The 18,891-nt window shown below is 41.8% G+C and overlaps 1 protein-coding gene across 3 annotated transcripts; it reads left to right on the top strand.

Annotated features, from left to right (window-relative positions):
* Positions 1-10,610: 10,610 nt before the first annotated feature.
* On the top strand, positions 10,611-17,683 carry borcs6 (BLOC-1 related complex subunit 6). Of its 3 annotated transcripts, none has more exons than XM_012866787.3 (7): positions 10,611-10,720; positions 12,930-13,501; positions 13,586-13,772; positions 13,869-14,051; positions 15,612-15,775; positions 15,897-15,980; positions 17,369-17,683. In XM_012866787.3, exons 2-7 carry the CDS (start codon positions 12,941-12,943, stop codon positions 17,492-17,494), a joined length of 1,305 nt encoding a protein of 434 aa, XP_012722241.2. In that variant the 5' UTR covers positions 10,611-10,720; positions 12,930-12,940; the 3' UTR covers positions 17,495-17,683. The 3 variants fall into 3 exon arrangements, with proteins under 3 accessions (XP_012722241.2, XP_021174315.2, XP_012722243.2); XM_021318640.2 differs by having other exon boundaries at positions 10,614-10,720; positions 12,933-13,501; XM_012866789.3 differs by lacking the exon at positions 10,611-10,720 and adding an exon at positions 10,739-10,923.
* The last annotated feature ends 1,208 nt before the right edge of the window (positions 17,684-18,891 follow it).

Here is an 18,891-nt window from a genome sequence, read left to right on the forward strand (position 1 = left end):
GAACTGCATAGCAATGTTTCTCTATCCAGTTGTATCCGCACTTCTTGACAGTTCTCAGGTGGACACCTAATCCAGACTGCACCTTAATGCTGGTATCCCCCAAGGGTGTGTGCTTAGTCCCTGTTGTGCAACAAGTTCATCTTTAACTGTACAACAAATCATAAATTGAACGCTATCAAATTCTTACATGACAACACCACCATCACCTGCATATCAGACGGCAATCATCATTCAACAGAGAAGAGATAAATGAGCCCTGACATCATTGAGCTTGTTGTGGGCTACAGGCATCTGCAGGAATAAGAGCTTGTCCTTGCCAACATGGAGGAGAGTCAGCTGCATCGGGTTTCAAGAGTTCATCTTTAGACGTCATCGAAGAACTGAGCCAGTGATATCCATGTGAAAACAAAATCAGCAAGACCAGGGGTCTTCCTTCTGAGATGACCAAGGAGGTTCAGCAGACTGTGTCACAACCTGGTTCAGCAACTCTAGCTCTACAGAGGATGATTACATTGAGGCCTGTATTCCTTTAATTATCATTAGTAGTAGTAGTGACCCTTTTTTTTTACAAATAAAACTTGTTCCTATTGAGATGAAAACTGGTGTTGATATCTTATCAGCTTTAACGAGGCAAAGTAATCAGATGTGTGTTCACATGTTTTTTTTGTCCTTTGGACCTCTCTAAGTTAGTAGACATTAGCTTCATCTGAACCACCTACTTGCATTGAAGACCGCATTACAATCAAACTGTTAAGGAGGTTATTTGTCAAAACATTTTAAAATGAAGCTAAAGCGCAAGAAACTCATCGCCTGCCTCCATTCAATCAGAGGCCGATCCGCCTCTGATGTGAGCCATTCAGCTACGAACCGCACCTCCATGAAGCCAATCAGCATCCCACGCTCATCTTAAAAGCAACTTCAAATCCACATCTCAGCCTGCTATCCAGCAAGCGCAAACAGCATCGCATCATGTCGGATTTCGAATCAGATGTCCGATTCAACCCACCCCCAACCCCTTCTCCACCATCGTAGCTGAGTTCATCTAGCTTCCAAGACGTTCCTCCATCCTCAACCCATCAGAGTGTTTTCTCCCAGTCTTCATCACTCCCTATCGCCTGTTATTGGTCCGGCAGAAGACCACCATGTTGGGCCCGGTTCTGCCAGAGGTTTCTTCCCAAAGGGGAGTTTTTCCTCTCCACAGTCGCTTCAAGCTTGCTCATCATGGACAGTTCATGCAAACCTGTGTTTATCAAGTTGGACATCTATCTTAAACAGATCACCATATGGACTGAACAAAGTTCTTCTATCTCCACTCCATCACCAGTTTCAGACCTGGGGGGAACATCCCTGTTCTCATACATCTACTATTGCATATTAAAGTATAATTCAGCATTAATGTTCCTGCCGAGGTCTGAGTGCCAAAGACTTAAATTATTGTGTCAATAAAATTCTTCTAATTGCCATTTCTTTCTCTGTGAGTTTTTCAGGTTGAAATTTTTTTATCTACTGTTAGTGAGTAGAAGCAGCACTAGTGAAAATTACCGCTGATAATCTCAGGGTCATATAAGAGGCTTGAAATTGGTGTCCCAAATCGGAGTTCAGGAAGTTTCTCAACAGCCCTGATATCAAAATCCAACATGGAGGCTTCATATGTAGAAAAGCAATAATTAACTGTAATAAGTTGCTGCAGTTTTTGAATGCTCAAAACGCAAAAGGCTACATCCTCTCTTTTTGTATTGCTAATAATAACAAGCTTTGTCAAAGAGCAAAACAATCAGGAAATCCTAAATATGGTTAGGTGAGACTTCATTCCCAGATCTGGTTTCAGCCCACAACCACATTCAGCTCTTTAGAGATCATTCAGATCGAATCCTTTGCAGTTCAACATTTTCTCGCATTAAATGTACCACATTCATGATAACACTTCAATGTAAAGCTTTTCAAATATAAACACTTTGCATTTTACTAATATGCCACTATTTTTGATATCATCCAGAATAGTTGGCCGGCCATCTTAAAGAAACATGCATCAGATCCAACACTTTTAAACATAGTTTAAACACGTTTGTGCTTGACTGTATCCAGAAGGCTAAATACTGTGTCTGAGCTTGTAGTGGGAATGTTGGCTTGATCCAAACAGCACATGAGTAGAACGGGAAGCCTCCATGACATTCTCATGTTCGCTCATTCTAAACATTCAGTGTTTCTCTTTAAGACGGTCTGCACTGCTGCTCCTCAATCATCACAAGGACCTTGTGCGTTTCGCTCTGTTATGGTCTATTTACATCTCCATGCCAGTACTCGTCTCGTGTAATTTTCCAGAACTGCTTCTCCGCAGCTGGAGCAGAGCTGTCTTCTCAAATAATTGGAGGCTTTGATTTTCTCTTAATAACTGTACCTTGCAAACATACTTGTTTGCTTTGAACTTTTGTACATTGTGTTAGGTTATATTCAGATTATTGTGACTTTAAGTGATTGAACAACTCAAAGCAACACATGACTGCAAAGTGGAAGGAAGTAATTTTTACCATTTTCCAACATTTTGCATTTCTTTTCTGCCCCAGTTGTTTTTAGAAGGCAGCCTATTGCTACATAGAGTCGATCTGTAATTTAACCTTAGTATCAATTCAGTTGTTTGAAGAGATTCCACAAATAAGCACAGAGATTTGTTGGAGACCATTAGTGAACAAATTGCATCATATTATAAAGATCAAGGGACACAGCAGAGAGGTCAGGGAAAAAGGAGTGGAGAAAATTAAAGCTGTGTTCAATTGTAAAATAATATCCCATCATTTTAATTTAAAATCAAGTCCCAACAGAGTCCTGTTAAATTCATCACTCTAATCTGCAAGGATTGCTGCAAAACTGCAAACCACAAAGACGTGACCATTCATCTAAACCAGTAGTGTCCAAACTATTTGCCACATGGGTCAAAATCCCCAAATGGAATGTACTGGCAAACCACAAAAAAATAGATCCCTTTTTTTTATTTATTTTTTTTATTAAAAATGCAAAGACAAATGTATTATTTTACTATCTGCCCAGCAATAAGTAAACATGCAATATTTTAACACAAACGAAGAAGTCAAATCTTGGCAAAAAAAATGAATCTGTAAATGAATGAACATTTGAAGCATAAAATTATAAAAAGAATAAATAAAATATCTAGTTGGATTCACAGCTGTTTTTGGTGTGAAAGGTGGACCAACACTTTTACACCAAAAGTATTATTAAGGTGAATATAATACTAATCCCCAACCATACACTACTTTATGTTTATATTTATCACATACTCTAACAAACAAAGTTAAGTTTGTGGATATAATGTGACAACTGTCGAAAAAAAAAAAATAAAGCTTATGAAAACCTTTTGCAAGCCACTGAATAAATAACTCCTTTAAAGCAGATGCTTGTGTTTGTGGTTTTCCTTTAAAATATGTCTGAAATTCACATTTGGTGGAATGGATACAACATTCAACACTGCTAGTTTGCCTCCCTGAAATGCATTTTGAGCTGCAAACAATGATTATTTATGACTTGTTATCTTTCTAATCCATCAAACTCAGAGGTGAGAGTGAACTTTTAATTGATACAGAATGATCGTTTCACTGAACCAGATGTTAAACTGTTCTAACCTGATTCAAATCTGAAACCATCCCCCATAGCTGTTTCTCCCCCACACTAACCAGCATGAGTTCAGAACACATTTCTTTGTTCAGTGTTGCCCTGTTTGGACACAGTACAGTGGGATTCATTCCTTTCTGGTCATGCTATTTTTCACTCTCCCAGTACATCACTGTGTTTACTCCAAATCTGTAACATACCACTCAACACCAAACCCCTATCTGTCCAAACCACCAGATTGACCACGACAGTATTTTATCACGAAGTGTTTAACAAATGGGTTGCTGGGCAATCATGTGTGCAGATGATACGTTCCAGTCATTCCAGATATCCAAAGCCTCTCCTCTCATGAACTCTATGATTGGCCAAAACTAGGACAACTGAAGTTCATTGCTTCTCACCCGGTTATGTTGATAACATCAAAGACAAGACACTGTACTCTTATTTTATTAGTTATCTGATGAAACTGACTTGCTGTTCTGCAATTTGCATTATTAAAAGGATATTTCTTCTGATGGTTTGGCAGAATATCACCTGAAACCTCCTCAGGTGATGATGGTGCAGAGGTTAGGGAGTTTGTCCTGCAATTGGCAGGTTGACAGTTTGATCCCCTGCACCGACCATCTCAGTCATTGGGTCCTTATGACCTTGCCTGCTGGTGTTGGTCAGAGGGCTGGGTGGCGCCGGTGCATGGCAGCCACGACTCTATCAGTCTGCCCCAGGGCAGCTGTAACTACTAACATAGCTCACCACCATCAGGGTGTGAATGGGTGAATGACTAACTGTAGTGTGAAGCGCTTTGGGAGTCGTCAGACTAGTTAAAAGTGCTATACAAGCCATTTACCATTCCTCTTACTTCTGTTAAGTTAAAACATTGCAAAACAACGGCTGCTAGTTCAACGGGGTGAAAAGGGAAATCGAAGCTGTGTTTTCACAATGTTTGGATTGGATTTCATCGCCTGAATGATGTGATGTGATGGTTTACAAAAACCTCGGACCAGTGCCATTCCAGTTCATGCTCAAATTTTTGACAAAAATGTAAAAATTTGAAACTGTTCTGTAGACATTTAGTCTCTGATGACGACTGCTGATAGTTTGTCAGATTGTAGGCGTATTGAGCAAAGTGTGCTGGCATCCCAAAGATGAGGTGGAGTCTGCATGTTTTCCATGTGCGTGCATGAGTTTTTCCCTCCACCGTCCAAAAACATGACTTCTAGGTTTGTTGGTCAATCTAAATTGCCCTTGGGAGTGAGTGAGTGTGTGTGTGTATGTGATTCTTTGTTGTGTGTCTCTGCAAAGGCAAACTGACTGCTGTAGATAGGAAGTAGCACCCCCCCAAACCCTGAAAGGTTAAGCAGGTACAGACGATGGCTGGGTGGATGGATCCTGGTGAGCGGGTTTCTTCTCCAGGTGCCATCAACAGCTTAAAATGAGAACATTTGCCAGTTATAATTTGTTCCAAGAACACGACATATCTTACACTGTAACTCAAACAGTTTAGGTTCTCTTTTCTTTCTTGCTAAATGGTGAACATTGTAAGCATTGAACTTCTTGAAGATTGTTAAACTGTTATTCCAACAAGAAAACATACCTGAAATGGAATAACAACTTGACGCAGTCCGGCTTTGTTGGTGTTTTAGACCCTGCACAATGGTACTTTTTGCGTACTTTTTACCTTTGTATATAGCATCTCTGAGATATATAATAGTGTTATCGGGGGGAGGCGGGGTATTATCAAACAAAAGCAAAACAAAAATCCCAAAAATAACTGGCATGTAGCCTACTGGACTTCAGACAAGAATAAAAACAGCAAAAGTCCACAGAAAGCAGTGTTAACAGTCTCTCTCATTACAGAATCTGCATTCTTGGGTGAAAATTTAAATTGTTCTTATAGGAAGCTTGGTACCAAAATCAGGCAAGCACTAACCCAACTGGTAGCTCAAAGTGACTACATTGTCTGGCAGGTTGAGGTTACTCTGTAAAGAAGAACCCAATAAAAACAAAGTAAATGACTGGGTATCGTGCCAAAGGGAGTCACGGCACTGTAAAACTCCAACGTTTAGAGAAAATCCCTTGGCATTTGGTTCATGTAGCCTTTTTTTTATTTTTTTGTTCCTTCTGCCCTGACAACCACAGAGAGTTTTTCACACCATTTGAGCCATAAAAGTTCGCTTTAGGTCTAATAAGAGGTTGTTGCACATCACCACAGCGCCCCTCTCAGAGAAGCTCTCAGGCTGATTAAAAAAAATCTGCTTAAATGTTTAAAACCGAGTTTTATTGCTAACTGCCCGAAATGGTTTCTGCAATAGGACTCTTCAAGCAAAGCTCCACTGGCGATCAAATCAAGGCTTTTGGAAATCGATCGCCTTTCCACAAACTTTTAATTATCCCCTTTCCTCTGTAAAACCACTGGATGTATTTTTTTTTTATACGTTTCTCTGCCCACAAACCACAACAGCCTTTTAAACATTAATTCTAAACGATCTACCCAAACCCAACATAAAATGTTGAATTCTTGGTTTCGGAAACATCTGAAACAGCACTTCTGGTTCTAACTTCAAGTGCATTTTCATACATGTCTAAGTTCCATTCCAGATATGTAATTCCTGGTATTAATGTTGAGTCGGAACAATGACAACAAAGTGTTCAGTGTCGCTTTTTTACCTTTTTTTTTTTTTTTTTTAGAGGTTTCAGTGCTGTACGGGGAAGCCGCCATTAAGTTCACTACATTTGTTTAATTGAAACAACACATCAAGTCCGGGTCATGAGAAGCCTTGCCTCCCAAATTGGATGCAATTAACAGCCAGGATTAGTGGCTTGCTGATTTACGGCTCTTTACTGTCTTTTTGGCGACCGCCGTAAACTTGCAGTCTCCAGCTTCTATAATGAAAAACCACATCTGTATGAAGCCACATGCTCTCAATTTGCTTCATATACCTCCCTATCCTAACTGCTGCTTCTCATGTGGGAATGAATTATCTGGTAAAATTGCTTCTTTTTTAATATGTAAAATCCCTAAAAGGGAAAAAAGAATTCAGTAATGGAGCACTCTGCGGGGGAGCTCTTAAATAAAAGCTTATTTCTGAACCTTGAGTGTCTTTAGGTAGATTTCTAAAGCTTTGATGTGTGCTGCACATAGAGAGGGAGTAAATGGGATAAAACAGCTGAATCACCTCTGAGGGTGCAGCTGGCCTGGATGGATGAGGTGAATTAGATATTTTACAAGATCCTTAGATGTGGCTGCACTCTGGGGGCTTTTTCGGTCCTCTCTCGTCTTCTGCAGGGTTTGTCATTCAAAAGCCACAAAACGTTGGCTTTATTTCCACTGTGGAGGCACACAGGCCAAACCAAGATCTGCTCTCTATTTTCAGCCTCCTGGCAAGTTATTTCGCTGCCATTTGAAATCATTTACATGACAATTCCCAAATGAATTCAGGTCATGATGCTAAAGCTAAATACTGGGTGTTGGAAACACAACTCAAGCATGCACATTTCACCAGGGGTTGTCTTTTCGCACAGATGGTACCTGTTTAAATGTGAGTGGATTAAAGTTGCATGAAAAAAGTTACACAGCCCACAGCAGCCTGTGTGGTTATCTAACATATTTGGATATACTGATATTTTTATCATTATCATAAAAATGCTAATAAAAAAATAAATAAATCAGCTATGCAAACGTAGCAGTGACGAAATTGTCTTTTCTTCTGTAGGATGTATTGAAAAAACATCTCTTTCTGGTGAGAAATAAGTTAGGATTCATTCCCCCAACATGCGTTTCCATTTAATATCAGGTGCTGATCGTTACTCAGCATGATGAAGGTTTGCCGTTATCAAGCCTCGGGTATTTTGTTTACTGAACTCCGGGCTGTTGAAATGAGAGTGAACACCATGGTGAAACCAAAAGAGCCGTCTGGGGTCTTCCGAAAGAAGATGGTAGTAGCTTAAAGCCCCAGTGTGTTACATTTTCACACTGGCACACCAGCTTGTGGTGTGCTAAATGAATTATGAACAACCTCGCCGTTAAGAGCATAATGACTACTATAGAAGCAGTGGAGTGTCATAAATGGGACGATGTCAACATGTACTCCATGAATTTGGTACCAAGCTACTGCTAATAGCTAATAGCTACGGTCATCGTGTGAAATGGGTTTTGAAACTGTTGCCAAGTCTGCTTTTTTTTTCTAAAGTTGCTTGTTACATTGTTCATATTCATTGTTACATTTTTTTTCATTTCAACTGTTTACATAAATCGCTGCTGCATCTTTATCCTGAAAGTCTACTGTGATTTTTAGAATGATTTCTAGAGTGATTTTTCAAGCTGTATGCAAACGAAATTTCGTTCTGTACGCACTTTGTGCATACAAAATGACAAATAAAGCTATCTATCTTGTAAATTCCATGAGTTTTGGCTCATTTCTGAACACGCAGTTGCTTATTTGGGGTCTAAAATAAAGACGAGCAAAGAAACCCGCTTCTGCTGTTGCTCTACTGGCAGTGAATGGGCCGGCTGATATCCTTCCATGTACACATCTCTGTTCGAGAGACGAACAAATGAGCTGTTTCTACAGGGAGGACAGAGTGGTTGCTGGACCACACTGGCCTGTTTCTAAAATTAAGCCAAAATAAACATCACTTATTGAATTAACTTACCTGTCCAGCAGAAGACATGCAACCTCCGCATCCGTTTTAAATCATCGCTTTCTCATGAATTATCTCCACACCAACCTGGTAATAATAGCTGTGTCGATATAGGCTCTCGTTTTCTCTCGGTTATTACTTTTTTCTTTTCTTGGTCACTTTCTCTTCCATCTCGCTGGATGGTCTTTCAGTTCAACAGAAAACGGCAAATAGAATGATCTACGATTGTGTTTGCTTGTTTTATACTCCTCCTCCACTGACAGAACTTCCTCATATAGAAGACAGAAACAAGTTTGTCCATTTTTGGCAACTGGAATCAGAAATAACAACGCAGTATGGCGCCGTCCAGTGGTATTTATAAACTACTAATTCTAAGTTATGAGAATGCTTTCATTTTTGATGTGAGGTCATTAGACTTTGCTAGAATATGTATTTATAAAAGCAATAGTTGATTTTTGCTATTTGAAAAGCAAATTTTTTACACACTGTCCCTTTAAGAGCATGGTAAGGGATTTGAAGAGGCCTCGGAATAATTTTAAATCAGTCCTTCTCTTTTATGTAAAATAGTACAAACGTAAAGGAAAATGAAAACAGCTGCCAACATGCCCAGGTCTGGCAATCAAAGCCAACCTTAAAGCCGACCACAGAAGGCTAAAAAGCCTCATGACATCATGAGACCTACAGCAAGCTCTGTACTGCCTGTGTAAAATTGCAGGCCTGTGCACTTAGAAAGAGACTGAACAAGTTTCTTTTTCACACAAAGCGTGCAAGGAGCAAAGCTTTGCTCTCTAAAAAGAGCATGTAAAGCCAGACCAAGGTTTACCACAGAATGTAGACACAGACCAGGACTTCTGGAATTTTATTCTTTGGACTGAAAAGTCTAAAATTTATTTATTTAGACAGCATGAACAAAATACTGCATTTCAGGACCTGAACCTCAGACTGACCATGAGGCATCGAGCCTGAGGTCTTATGGTTTGGGGATGTGTTGCCGCAGCAGGACCTGACCAGAGCACCATCACAGAATCCGTGATGAATTATAGATGAAAGCTGAAGCAGAGTAGGAGCCTGGAACATGACAATGACCCGAAACATACCTTCTGACTGAGAATTAAGAAATGCAAAGTCCTGGCAAAAGACCGGATCTGGATCTAATTGAGACTGTGTGGGGTGACTTGAAACTGAATTCTCACAGCTAAAATTTAAGAGTGGAGTAAACTTTCATCATCAGAGACATGGTCAGAATTATTTCAAACGGGTAAGACTAGGTATCAGGAGGTAGAGTGTCCTAACCTTTTCCTCAACTAGACAACACACATTTTTTTTCAAGTATAGTAAAATCATTTTTTTTTCATAATATAAACAAAAACTATTTAGACGTCGAAATGGTAACATTTGAAATCTAAAAGTTGTACTTTTTGTTAAGTGTGTGTACAAGTAACCAATAATCAATAAATTATTTCACAGAGTTCCTGCAAGTTCTCCATCAGCTTTGTCTGATATTGGCACATTCCAGAGAAACAGGCGGTCAAAGAAAGTATGCTGGTTTGGACTTTAAGGAGATCCATTCAGCATGATGGAGCTAGATTAATTCAAACTTGAAAGGTTAATAGCTTAATATCATTTTGAAGTAAGTCCCGTTGAATAAGAAGATTTCTGATTCCTCCCTGAAGAATAAGAGCCGTAGTCAAGTTAATGGAGGGGGGGCATTGACTGTTGTCCAATGTAACAGAATCTGGATGTTCTGTGAAAAGCAATGGAAGGGTATGTGTTTTATTTTTTTATATAGGCCTATAGCTGGGACCATTACTATTTCTTCTTTTTTTTTTTTAACACGTGATCTGGATATAATATCAAAGCATAAGATTTTTAAATGTAAGTTTCCTTTCATCCATCCACAGAATACATAGGATAACTGTACTGGAACAGCAACAGTGGACTTCAGATCTCTGCTCTGCTTCTCTTGGCACAGCAAAGCCTGAGGGGCCCTTGGTGTTTGTCTCCATCTGTTGGGAAAATTGTGGTAAATACAGCATGAATGAAGCCGACATACATGTACAAATAATTTAATTTTCACCCAGATTAAAATTATATGATTGAACGGATGCTTTGTAATATTAAAGCCACAGAATACACCGTGTTTCTGATACAGGCGTTTGATTTAACTTTGATTAGAGATCATTAATAATGACTTATTGAAAGTTTTTTTTTTTTTTTTGCGAAACGTTTGGTACATTAAATTATTAAAATTCACTCTAAACAAACTGCTAATCAATTTTAAGCGTTGTCAAGCACATTTCCACGGTAACGTTTACCGTTAATATTATTCACACGGTCTCGCGGTTAACGTCCGCTAAAAGCTTTCTCGAAGCGGAACTGTTCTTTGGGGATTTGCGGGGAACCATTTATTGATCGGACTCGATTGTTGCTTACATTCTACAGGCAAGAAACTGCTCCGGTGAGTGTTTCCTTCGATGACTTGACGTCTGTGGCGTCGTTATGTGAAGCTTTTACGCCCTGGAGTCTGGATAGCAGCTCAGGAAAACCTGCGCTTTGTCACCGTGTCAGCTAAACCGGAGCTAGTCTGGTGAGACTGGTGGGTCTGAGGCCTGAGCAGCTAACGTTAGCCGCCTCACAGCAGCAGCAGCAGCAGCAGCGCAGGTACTTCCTCACCGATGACAGGCGTTTTACTCTCGTTTCTTTTAACGTCTGCGGCTCAGTCTGTGTGTCACGCACAGTCCGTGGCTTTCGTTAGCTTGGTAAAACTTTGGCCGCTAATGAAACCCCGTTAGGGGGGGTGACGTGCACCGGTTACTGCAGCGTTAGTGTGCCCGTGTTTTTACATGGCTGTCAGGAAGCCGCAGCTTTGGGGACCATGAAAACGACTGGCTTTTTTAAAAGGTGTGCTGAAAGATCGGGGTCGTGTTGGGGGGGACCGCGGATAACAGGGCGGGTCATGTGATCTGTGAAACGCAGCTGAACAACTCTAGCTGTCATAATCCTGGCGGGCACATTTTTCACTGACTTGGCTTGTTTACTTCCTCTTGATGGGAAAGATCACATGGCTCCTACCCACGGCAGAAGATTATGGTTTATATTTCCCCATCTTTGGTGTTTTTCAAGGTTAGATCAAAACGAAACAGAGCATGGGGGAAAAAACGACTTTTCTCATTTTCCTAATCAGAATTTTCTAAAGTAATCAGACAGCTGGATTGCTTTTTGCTTTGATTGTCCATAAATGCACCTGATGACCTCTATGGTTGTAATTGGTTTAGACCTCAGCATCAGGAGGTGTTTACTAGTGTTGCGCTGATGCCATTTTTTGGCCCTGATACCTGGCTGTGCAGTATCGGCTGATAGCATACTGATTTCTGTTTGAAATCGATGTGTGTGTGTATATATGAAGAACTGCATACTACTTAGGGTAATAGAACTTTGTATTGCCTACCTGGAATGGGTGACAATAGTTGAATAAACTTTTGGCTCTCAAAGGCCAAAATAGTGCAACATTCGTGAAATTATAACATGTATAATAGTAGTGCAACAGTAAGACAGTAAAATTACATTAATAATTGAATAATCTCTTTTAAACCCTGAGTTTTGGCTCTCAAATGCCAAAATAGTGCAACTTTCATGAACTTATATAACATGTATAATACTAGTCGGGAGAGGGAAGGCTGCGTTCAAGTGACATACAAACATCAAAATGGTATCGGTGCCTATTTGTTGGTACTCGCCGATACCGATACCACCATTTTAGTGCTGGATCGGGGCCCCGTCCCATACTGGTATTGGTATCGGTGCAACACTAGTATTAACCCACTGGCTGATGGACGCCTGCTTGCACATCTCTACAGGGTTCCTGGGTGGATTTCACTTACGTGATGCGCCAGGTCTGCGCTTCAGTCCACTTAAGCTCATTCTGTTGACGTCTTCTTAAACAAGATAGAAAACCCCAAATTACTCCTAATATTAGAACCACATGTACTATTTATTTATTCCCATTGACTATTTACCATTATAGGGGCGTTCTGTGGGAGCTTTTTACCATCTTACTGTCGCTTTATCGAAGCGGTCTGTCCAGAAAATCAATTTCCTGACCTCATCCTCGCGGTTAAACTTGTTTGTAAAAGTGCTGTAAAACTGGAGTTGAATCTTGAGTAATGATGATGTTATATTTTAGCCTGTCTTGAAACTGGGATACGAGGTTGCTTTTTTGAATATTGTTTTTATCAAGGAGTATTAAGCTGTCACATTTAGTTATTTTTTCTTTCTAAAAGCTAATTTGATTTCAAAGCATTCACTGGAATCATTTATTAGACATAAACCCACCCAATTCTCTGAATAATGAAACTTCATTAGAAGTGAGGTGGATACTGAGGTTTGTGTCCATAATCTTTTATCAGATACATTTCCTCCTGATATATCAGACTGTATTTCTATACGTTTGTGTCCTGTTTATTTGGACATGATGATGAAGGAAAGTAAGAAAGAATACCTTTTTTTTTCCTTCAAGGCAATTGGTGCATTATATTAAGACCTGTCTAAACAGTTAATTATATTACAAATAAACATTAAAATCCTCCTGATCGCCTTTTAAAAGGCAGAGTCGCTCCCTGAGAAGGACTCCAGTAACACCGCTGTCCCCTTTTTTTTTTTTCCACCAGCAGGGGGAGGGATGAGTCTCTCCCCTGTTATTGGCACAGAAGTGCCAGAAGCAGCGAACGGGGTGGCAACGCCTGTTTCTTTGGAGAACGGCCCTCATGCACCGGTCTCGGTAAAATACGGCGGGAGCAGGTTACCCGGTAACGGAGCCGAGTCCGTGGACGGGTCCGGTGGACGCGCAGAGAACCACGTCGATACAGCAAACAGACTGCACACTGTAGAAAGCAACTTTGATAGTTTATCACTGCGCAGTCGCCAGGCGGCAGACCCCTCTTTTCGTGATGGGGCCGGCACGGGAGACTCCGACTCCAAAGACACAGACATTCCCGAGGCCTCCAAGACTGACGACATGGTCCTCATGTGGGATTCTAGACGGCACGAAGAGCTCAAAGAGCCATGTCAGCAGGGAGGGTCCGACGTGGCAGGAAGACATCAGACAGGGGCTGAGAGAGTAGAGAGAAGGCGTGGTGGCCGAGGGGAAGAGGAGGATGGAGAGACAGAGAAACAGGATGTGGAGACTGACGAGAAGCACGAGAACAGATGGAGGAACACAGGAGGAAGAACAGAGAAGGAGGTAAGTGGAGACCTACCGCCATTTTTTTGTGGGAAACCCTGGATTACCACTTATTAACTTCTGTTATTGCTCTTTTTCTCCAAGCCCTCCCAGCACTACTCCTCTTCAGCCCCCAGTCCTAGTACCTCCTCCTCTTCCACCCTTCAGCCTGCTGTTCTCGCCTCAGACAACACCCCGTGCCCTCCTCACGTCATGGCCCAAGTGTGGGTTCGCAACAACCGGGGGATGCAGGACAGCAAGAGCCTGGATGAAATCAGCCAAGCCTGTGGAGGTACTATCCTGTCCCGCTTTGGGTTACGTGTGTTTCCAGTAGTCTGCTTCTTTCTTTAGTTTTCAATGACGTTTTATTTTATTTTTTTTCCCTTAGGTGGTGCAGGAACCAGAGGAGGTGGCAGAGGTGGGCAGTCCGAGGGCCGAAGGGCCACAATCTCCTCAGCTTTGGAGCTGGAGGGGACGGTCAGCCATGAGGGAGACCTCACCAACTTCATCACAAAGAATCTGGAGCAGAAGATCAAAATGAGCTCCAAGCCCAGTCTGGACTGCAGCGATTGTGAGTCAGATTGTAAAGACAACACCTTTTTTCCTGTTTCCCTTAAAGCTGCATACACAAGGCTGGCTCTGATTGGTTGTTTCTGACCGGGAGCGGTGTATTTCTGCTAATAGCAGCAGGACCACTGGGAGGAGCCAGAGGAGCTTGATGTTTGTCTGTCTTACATTTGTAAAGTGTATATATAGCAAAATATTTATACAAAAGTCACCTACTGCAACTTCAATATCATTTATGGGCTAAAAAAATATAATTTCACTAAACATTATAAAGAAAAAAGCATTTCCATCCTACAGATAAAGCTGGCTGAGAAAGTATGGAATCCTGGTTAACCTTAACACATTTTTGCCTACGGACAGCTACAAACCTCTAATGTTGTTGCGGTTCTAACAAACCTGCGAGGCCTTCCCAAAGCAGCTGCATTTATCTTGAGCTTAGGTTCCACACAGTTGGACTCCATTTACTTAGTAAGCGACTTAAAATGGGAGTTGGCCACGCTGGATTTTAAGGGGAGCAAAGTAAAGGGGGCCGAACAGAACTGCGCAGCTCATTTTATCTACAAAACTTCAAAACAATGAAAGAGTTTCCTCTCAATTATGCATCACTTTTTGGTGCATCAAATCCCAAGGGCTAGAAAGGCCCTGTATTTATGGACCTAAACGTTGTGCTGATGGCAGAACTATGGAAGAGTCATATGGAGGCCTCGGCAGCAGCATCCTGTGGAAATTATCTGATTTCTATTAGTATTTTTTTAAATGTGGAATTTATCTTCTACTTTACAATTACGCACGACTAATTGTTGGTCTTTCCCGTATCAATCCCAACAAAGCACATTTAGCTTTGTGGTTGTAAGGTGACTCTGGAAAGCTTCAATGGATGTGAATATATTCCCAGGCATTGTGATGCTTATTGTCAGGAACTACCTAAGTTATTGAGATAAACCCAAATGAATAGAATAAACTGTCACAGAGAGGATCGTCCGCATCCGTGCTTTTCGCTGCTGCAGGACACGGCGAGCATTAGGGCGATACGTGCCGATCCGTCCCAGAAATAAATCCGTCCCTTGAAGTTTTGCAGCCTGACCTGATGTAGACGGTCCATTAGCGGCCGTCTGTCATGTTTAGATTTCGCGGAGGACCGCGCTGAAACGCCGCCCTTCACTCTCGCACGCCTCCGGGCGAGAGTGACGGCTAAACCAGGCATTTGATTTAGGCACAGCGACACAGTCAATATGGCCCGTGTGGCAGCTCATTCCCTCTACCTGCTGATTCAATTAAGATGGATGACTCACTTTGTTTAGACTAGAAGGATTTACTATTAAGGTCCTGCTGTTGCCGGGATGGAAAAAGCTGTCTCCCTGTCTTTTTTTTTTTTTTTTTTTAAACATCCGCTGACCTCCCATGACTTCTGCATTTTGAGATCTTTTGATATGAAGAGAAAGTCCTTTTGGTTAAAGTGCTGTTATTATTTTCTTCTTGTTTTTTGCTGTGTTGATTTAACCTTATATTAGATTCCCCTGGTTTTGTATGTAATTGTCTAATTTCCCATCGTCCCCACCTGCAGCTGACTGTTCTGGTCCAATCTACCGAAGCCGAGGGTTGACACGGAGACCGGCGGACATCCCGCCAATCGATCCGACGGTCCTGCTGGACCTCCAGAGACACACCCAGGAGCTGGCCCACAGCGTGGAGATGATGATGAAGAGCCTCAATGGAACCATTCAGAATGTGAGTTGGTGTCGCCGTTGGGTTTGGATAATTCGTACACGTGGTGCTCGTATCCTTTCAGCTGGCTGCTCCTGTTTCCTCCTGTCTGTTTCTCACTCGTACTTATCCTTGGTTTCCTCAGATGACCGCTCTGAGCGTCGGCTACATCCAGACCTACAGAGACTCTGTTGACAGCCTGGGAGAGTCCGTAGACATGAGTATAAAGGTGAAAACACAAAGTATCCTCTGTGTGTGTGTGTGTGTGTGTGACAGATCTGTGTGAATGCCTTGAAGTTGTTTATAAAGTACAGGAGTACACACAATGGATCGTTTTATCTCAGAGTTGGTTGATCGTAACAAAACCTGCTTGAGTAGAAAAATTGTTCCAAATTGTGCTGCATGCTAACCATTCCTGCAAGATGAATTCTGGTATTTGGACGTTCACAAACACACAAGAATCCATCTCGTACCGCTCCGGCTTCATTGGTTTATCTCTGAACCAAAATCGGTTCGGGCCAATCACGTGGCAGCATCAAGGTTTAAGGCGGGACATACATTTCGTCCAATCGGCTCAGGGAGTTGTGCTGTATGTCCCTCCTTTCCCCAAACGGATTGGATGGGAGCAGACCCAGATTGATAATGTGCAGAGCGGAGAGTGCTGCTCATTATCAGTGTGGCTGACCAGGTTAGCTGCATGGATCAAAGCGTCAAACTATCCTGTGTTAAAAAGCATTGTCTTATAATGTGTCAACGTTTCAACCACAAACGTGTGATTTATTTATTATGATTTTAGCTGAAAGGGCAACAGAAAGTATAAATACTTGTGAAATTCAGGCGTGTATGATGCTGAATGCCACACTTCTGTTTCCCCTATCCCATTCTCTAAATGTTCTTCTCTTCCATCTGCCCTACCTCCCGTCTACTTGTCCTTCCTTCTCTTCCTTGTTTCTTCATTCCTTGGTTCCTTCTGTCTTTCATCTTCATTCGATTTGTCCTTCCCTCCTCTTCTACTTGTATCCCCCCTTCCCTCCTTGTCCTTCCCTTTCTAACCTTTGTCCTTACTTCTTTATTGTTTCATCTTGGTTCCTGCTTTCTTTCTCTCCCTTCTCCTCTTTCCTGTGTCCATCCTTCCCTTCTTTGTTGTAATCTTTCTTTTCTTCGATGTCTTTTATACGTTCCTTGCTTCCTTTGTTCATTTGTTCGTCCCTCCCTCCTTCCCTTGTCTCCTTCTGTCCTTGCGTCTTTGTTACCTAGTTCACTTCCTTACTTCTTTCCTACCTTGCTTCCTTCTTTATGTCCTTGTTGGTTGGTTGATTATTTAAAGACATATTTGCATAAATTTTGTAGAGGATGTTTGTATTTTATATTTTAAAATCCATGCAAAGGGCCTGAAGCTCTGAAAAGTTAAATCTGGAAAACGGGAATTTTTAGAAAATAAGGTGTAATATTATTTGGTCTGTCCCATAAAATCCTGTTGAAATATATTAAAGGTTGTCGTTGCAACATGACAAAATATGTAAAGGTTCAGGGGTTACAAATGTTCTCTGGCAAATTTCTCAAGGCTGTGTAATTTTAGCGTATTCTTCTATTGTTACACATTTTTTGTTTGCACAGGGTATGTACACACTAATGGCCCGTTGTGAGGAGCTGGATCGCTCCATGCAGCCCATACACACACTGGCGGCTCAGATCCGTGACATCAAACGCACCCTGGATGCTCTGGAAGCACTCTGCAAGTAATCCTCTTCCCGCCAGATCCGAAACCAGCTCCAGTCCGCAAAGATCCGACCCTGGAGCCCATCCACCAAAAGGACGGCGACTAGCAAACGCAACACCGTTTCGCAGGTAGCACACACACATTGCAGCGAAGATTAAGTGCACCTCAGGAGCCCGGACCCCGTCGCTGCTTGGCATGCTGAGTGATTGTCGCTCTTCTGTTCGCCGTTTGAAGATGGCCAGTTGTGTGTTGTGGAGTCTAAAGAGAATCGTGTCGACGTTCGAGGATCAGCTGTTCCTTCTGTCTCTTTTTTTTTTTTTTTTTTTTTTCTAATCAAATTTCATGAAGCAAATGCCACAAATGAACTTTTTTGGTGACTCCTTTTTCCCCCCCCCTGGATACTTCATAGGCTGACACCCAATGTATCCCGGAGAAGGTGGGATACGCTTTTATCCGTCCAGCCTGCGTGGTTCAGATTGCACTAACCTCTCCTCCCCAGACGGGGGCGACGTTTCTGTCTCTGGAGAGGCCGGAATAAACTGCTCGGAAGACGGTGACATTTGCACTGAAACAGAAAGTCTATTTTTTAATCTTATGCAACAGGCAGGTTCTTCCACCGCAGTGTAAATAGGCGCGGTGGAAGGGCGTCTCTTTTTGTTTTTATTTATTCGGTCTGCTCAGCATGCGTGCTTGTTCAAAAAAAACGCTGCGTCTGTGTGTCGCCTGGAGCCAGCTCCCAGTAAGGTATGCCGTCTAATGAGCTCCAATCTGTACTGAGTGTTTCACTTTATCCACTCTTAATTCTCTCCTATCATCCAGAAAGGAGGTATCAACCGTTAAATGGCAGGTCCGCTTCTCTAATACCAAACCGGCTCTCCGTCTCCTCCTCTATGGCAGCGTGATACCAGAGGAAGTGAGGAACAGAGGCGGAAAAGTGTCTTGACTGATCCTAAAACTATCTGAATATTTTCCAAATATTAAAAAACGTCAGATATTTGTTGTTCAGATGTCATCGCCTGACGGGCTAGATATTATTTTCAGGTTCCAGCTTGATCGAGAAGTCAAGAATGCTTCTGGTGGGAATGTAAATGTCCCTGCAGCGCTGTTTTCCCACGTAGCCTGTCACACGTGCTTTTAGACTCTATTTTCAAAGTTCACCCTTAACAAGACCTAGTTCCATGTGCAGTTCATTCCAGCCAGTTAAAACCGAAGTATTTCCTCTTCACACCATAAACACCTAAACATTTCCAGCTAAGTTCAGACGCCACATTTAACGGTTCAGATTCAAAATGACGCACAATGACACGCAGGTACTTGTTGCCTTAGTTTACACACACTGTATAAAAAAGACACGGCACGTTTTTTTTTCCTCTCTCAATATGACATTATGTAAGACTATTTTGTTTTAGATTAGTTAGGA

Source organism: Fundulus heteroclitus, chromosome 1, assembly GCF_011125445.2.
Source record: "Fundulus heteroclitus isolate FHET01 chromosome 1, MU-UCD_Fhet_4.1, whole genome shotgun sequence".
In the NCBI taxonomy this organism is placed as follows: Eukaryota; Metazoa; Chordata; class Actinopteri; order Cyprinodontiformes; family Fundulidae; genus Fundulus; species Fundulus heteroclitus.